The sequence below is a fragment of the Haplochromis burtoni genome, unplaced genomic scaffold, assembly GCF_018398535.1.
Source record: "Haplochromis burtoni strain Fernald_Lab_line unplaced genomic scaffold, NCSU_Asbu1 Contig_232, whole genome shotgun sequence".
In the NCBI taxonomy this organism is placed as follows: domain Eukaryota; kingdom Metazoa; phylum Chordata; class Actinopteri; order Cichliformes; family Cichlidae; genus Haplochromis; species Haplochromis burtoni.
The window spans coordinates 572,037-575,406 of record NW_024582593.1 but is presented as its reverse complement, the minus strand read 5'-3'; the positions used below and the strand labels follow the sequence as shown (position 1 = coordinate 575,406).

The window sequence follows — 3,370 nt, the reverse complement described above, 5'->3', positions numbered from 1 at the left end:
CCAGTAATTTAGGTCAGTATCGGACCGATACCGATACGTAATATCGGATCGGTCCATCTCTAATCTGTAGTGGAATACATTTTAAAAGTGACCTTCCTAACACTGTTTGTGAGTTGTCACGCTCACAAGATTTTCACAAAACCTGACCGCTGACATGACTGTACTGAATCCTAAATCATTTCAAAACACAAATAAAATCTCAAAGACACTCAGTATTTGAACGCATCTCAGCATTTAGTAAAACTGAAGTAAATTTGCATATACATACTGTGCACAGTGGCTTTACCAATAACTATGTATGACAGACAGTACAAAAGACAGGACAGACACACAAAAAGGATAGTAATTACAATAAACATTTAATATAAAATTTAATGGAAAAGAAAAAAGGGAATGCTCAGACATCCAGTCATCCTTTGATCTCAGATTATCAGAAACCCTATAAAAACATTTCTGGAAGAACCTGTTACAACATGTTATAGTTACACCAAAATCTCTGTGGGAGGAGAATACTATGAAAAACAATGTGCTGCCGATACTGCAGTACCATTATTTGATGTGATAAGAGACTTTAAGGCATGTATGACACTTGACTTCGGTTACTATGACTGGTTATTCTGCCAACAGAAAAAAATACAGTTTGACCGTCCTTAATGCCTGGGCCACGTGATGACACGTTATCATTTATGAACATGTGCATTATGCATTATTATCAACATACACACACACACACACGCATTGACATGACATCATCAAATTTCAATGCTGTTCCATTCACTGATTTTCTATGTTGATAATTTCGTACATTAAAAACATTTCTGCCCTTTAAAATAAAATTTGAACAGTCAAATATCTCTACATGATTCTCTTCTTAGCTGGTCTAAGCAGCTGCAGTCAGTCAGCAGTGGGAACATTTTTCCACTCATGCGGAAACGCTCCCTCCTACACAGAACACAGAGACACTGAAGACCCATACCACACTTCAAAACCAGGATAAAGAGGTTCGGTGAATGTGGTGTTGAAGGTGTGGAGGTGGACGAGTTTGTCAGAGGAGACTCTGTAGAAGGACAGAGTGCCAGCAGGACAGTCCACATACACTGCTACTCTGTTAGAGACGGAGGAGGGTAGGGCCAAATCTACGTCCTTCCTAAAGTTGTTGTGACAAGCACGGTAACCATCTTCACAACAGTTCAGACTCCAAGACTGATCGTTGGAGCCAAGCTTGCAGTCATCGCTGTCTCCTCTCCTTTGAATTTGTCCGTAAGTCACTGCGACGTCAATCACTCCTCTACACTCGATCTCCCAGTAACAGCGACCTGTAAGCTCATTTTTGCAGAGAAGCTGATTCCAGTAGTCAAATCTGCCTGGATGATCAGGATATGGCTGCACCGCTCTCACATGTGTCACCCTCCTGTTGTTGTCAGACAGTTTGAGGTTTCTGTGCGCTGTATTTGGGTCCAGTTCAAGTTCGCAGAAGTCTAACAGAGAAAGTACAATGTAATAGCAAAGACATTACAATAGTAGTTTATAGATCTTAATTCTTGCACAATCAAGCACGAATAGAAGATCAGTTCCACAATCGGTGCCCCTTCAGAGTGCCAGCAGAATGAAAACCTTTGAGAGTAAGCTGAATTATCTAATCAGCTTCTCACTTGCATCTTAAGTGATTTAGGCATTTGAATTTAATAAGAGATGAATAAAAAGTGCAAACTTACATTTTTGCAGTGCAAACCTCAACACCTGCTCTGTGCTGTGGTCCACTCTGTAGATAAGTATAGTGACAGCGACATACAAATTATCAAGCACAATACATTAGTCATGAATGCAAAGAATTCAAATTTCCTGATATGAGACACTGTTTTAGATCAAATTGCTATTTTACTGATGGGGGCGAACAAGTTACTTTTGTTGGTGATGTCAAATTGTAAACCACAAAAGTGTTTTAAGAATCTAAGAAGTGCAAAAGAATCTGACTTTGATTAAAAAACAAAAGTGCATAAAAATGTTGGTCTCAATAGTTTCATCCTATAAAATGTGAAAGCCAAAAAATAACCTTTGAAAATGCGTTCGAGTTCAATGTTTTATGAGTCACTTGCTAACAAAAAGAATTAGCATAGTATGCTACTATACTGTATCATTAATGAAAACAGTAATTGGTTTAGAGTATAATTTAAAAATGTTAATTTATATTTCCATTTTCTACCTCTTTAGTTGTTTCGGATACTCCATACGTCTATCAACGTGCTGAGATTTATTAGTTTTCACCACTGGCAGCAGCCTCAGAAGAGCCTCCTCAGTAACTGAGTATTTCTTTGAGTCAAACACATCCTGATCTTCTTCTGATGACAATAAGATGAAGACCAGAGCTGACCACTGAGAGGGAGATAGCTCATCTTTGGAGAGACTTCCTGAAATCAGGGACTGTTGGATCTCCTCCACCAGAGAACGGTCATTCAGCTCGTTGAGACAGTGGAACAGATTAATACATTTCCCTGCAGACAGTTTCTTGCGGAGTTTCTTCTTGATGTACTGGACTGTTTCCTGGTTGGTCTCTGAGCTACTTCCTGTCTGTGTCAGCAGGCCTTGTAAGAGACTCTGATTGGTCTGCAGGGAAAGACCCAGGAGAAACCGCAGGAACAAGTCCAGGTGTCCATTTGGACTCTTTAGGGCTTTGTCCACAGCACTCTCATGGAGATGTTTGAGTTTAGATTTGGGTCTTACTTTAGACAACAGAGATGATGTTTGTTCTTCTTCTAACAGATCAACTCCAGAGTTGATGAAGGTCAGATGGACATGAAGAGCAGCCAGAAACTCCTGAACATTCAGATGGATGAAGCAGAACACCTTGTCCTGGTACAGTCCTCTCTCCTCTTTAAAGATCTGTGTGAACACTCCTGAGTACACTGAGGCTGCTGTGATATTGATGCCACACTCTGTCAGGTCTGATTCATAGAAGATCAGGTTTCCTTTCTGCAGCTGATCAAAAGCCAGTTTTCCCAGAGACTTGATCAGCTTCCTGCTCTCTAGACTCCAGGGTTGATTTGTCTTAGCTCCTCCATCATACTTGACCTTCTTCACTTTGGACTGAACCACCAGGAAGTGGATGTACATCTCAGTCAGGGTCTTGGGCAACTCACCTTCCTCACTGGTTTTCAGCACATCCTCTAGAACTGTAGCAGTGATCCAGCAGAAAACTGGGATGTGGCACATGATGTGGAGGCTTCGTGATGTCTTTATATGGGAGATGATCATGCTGGATTTTTCTTCATCTCTGAATCTCTTCCTAAAGTACTCCTCCTTCTGTGGGTCAGTGAATCCTCTGACCTCTGTTACCATGTCAACACAGTCAGAAGGGATCTGATTGGCTGCT

The 3,370-nt window shown here is 40.8% G+C and overlaps 1 protein-coding gene across 1 annotated transcript; it reads right to left on the bottom strand.

The window, feature by feature from the left end:
* Positions 1-225: 225 nt before the first annotated feature.
* LOC121815505 (protein NLRC3-like) lies at positions 226-3,364 on the bottom strand. Its single transcript, XM_042226868.1, has 3 exons — positions 2,204-3,364; positions 1,716-1,762; positions 226-1,478 (listed from the first exon to the last, which is right to left on the bottom strand). The coding sequence occupies exons 1-3, from the start codon at positions 3,334-3,336 to the stop codon at positions 943-945; spliced, it is 1,716 nt and encodes a 571-aa protein (XP_042082802.1). The 5' UTR covers positions 3,337-3,364; the 3' UTR covers positions 226-942.
* Between the last annotated feature and the right edge of the window lie 6 nt (positions 3,365-3,370).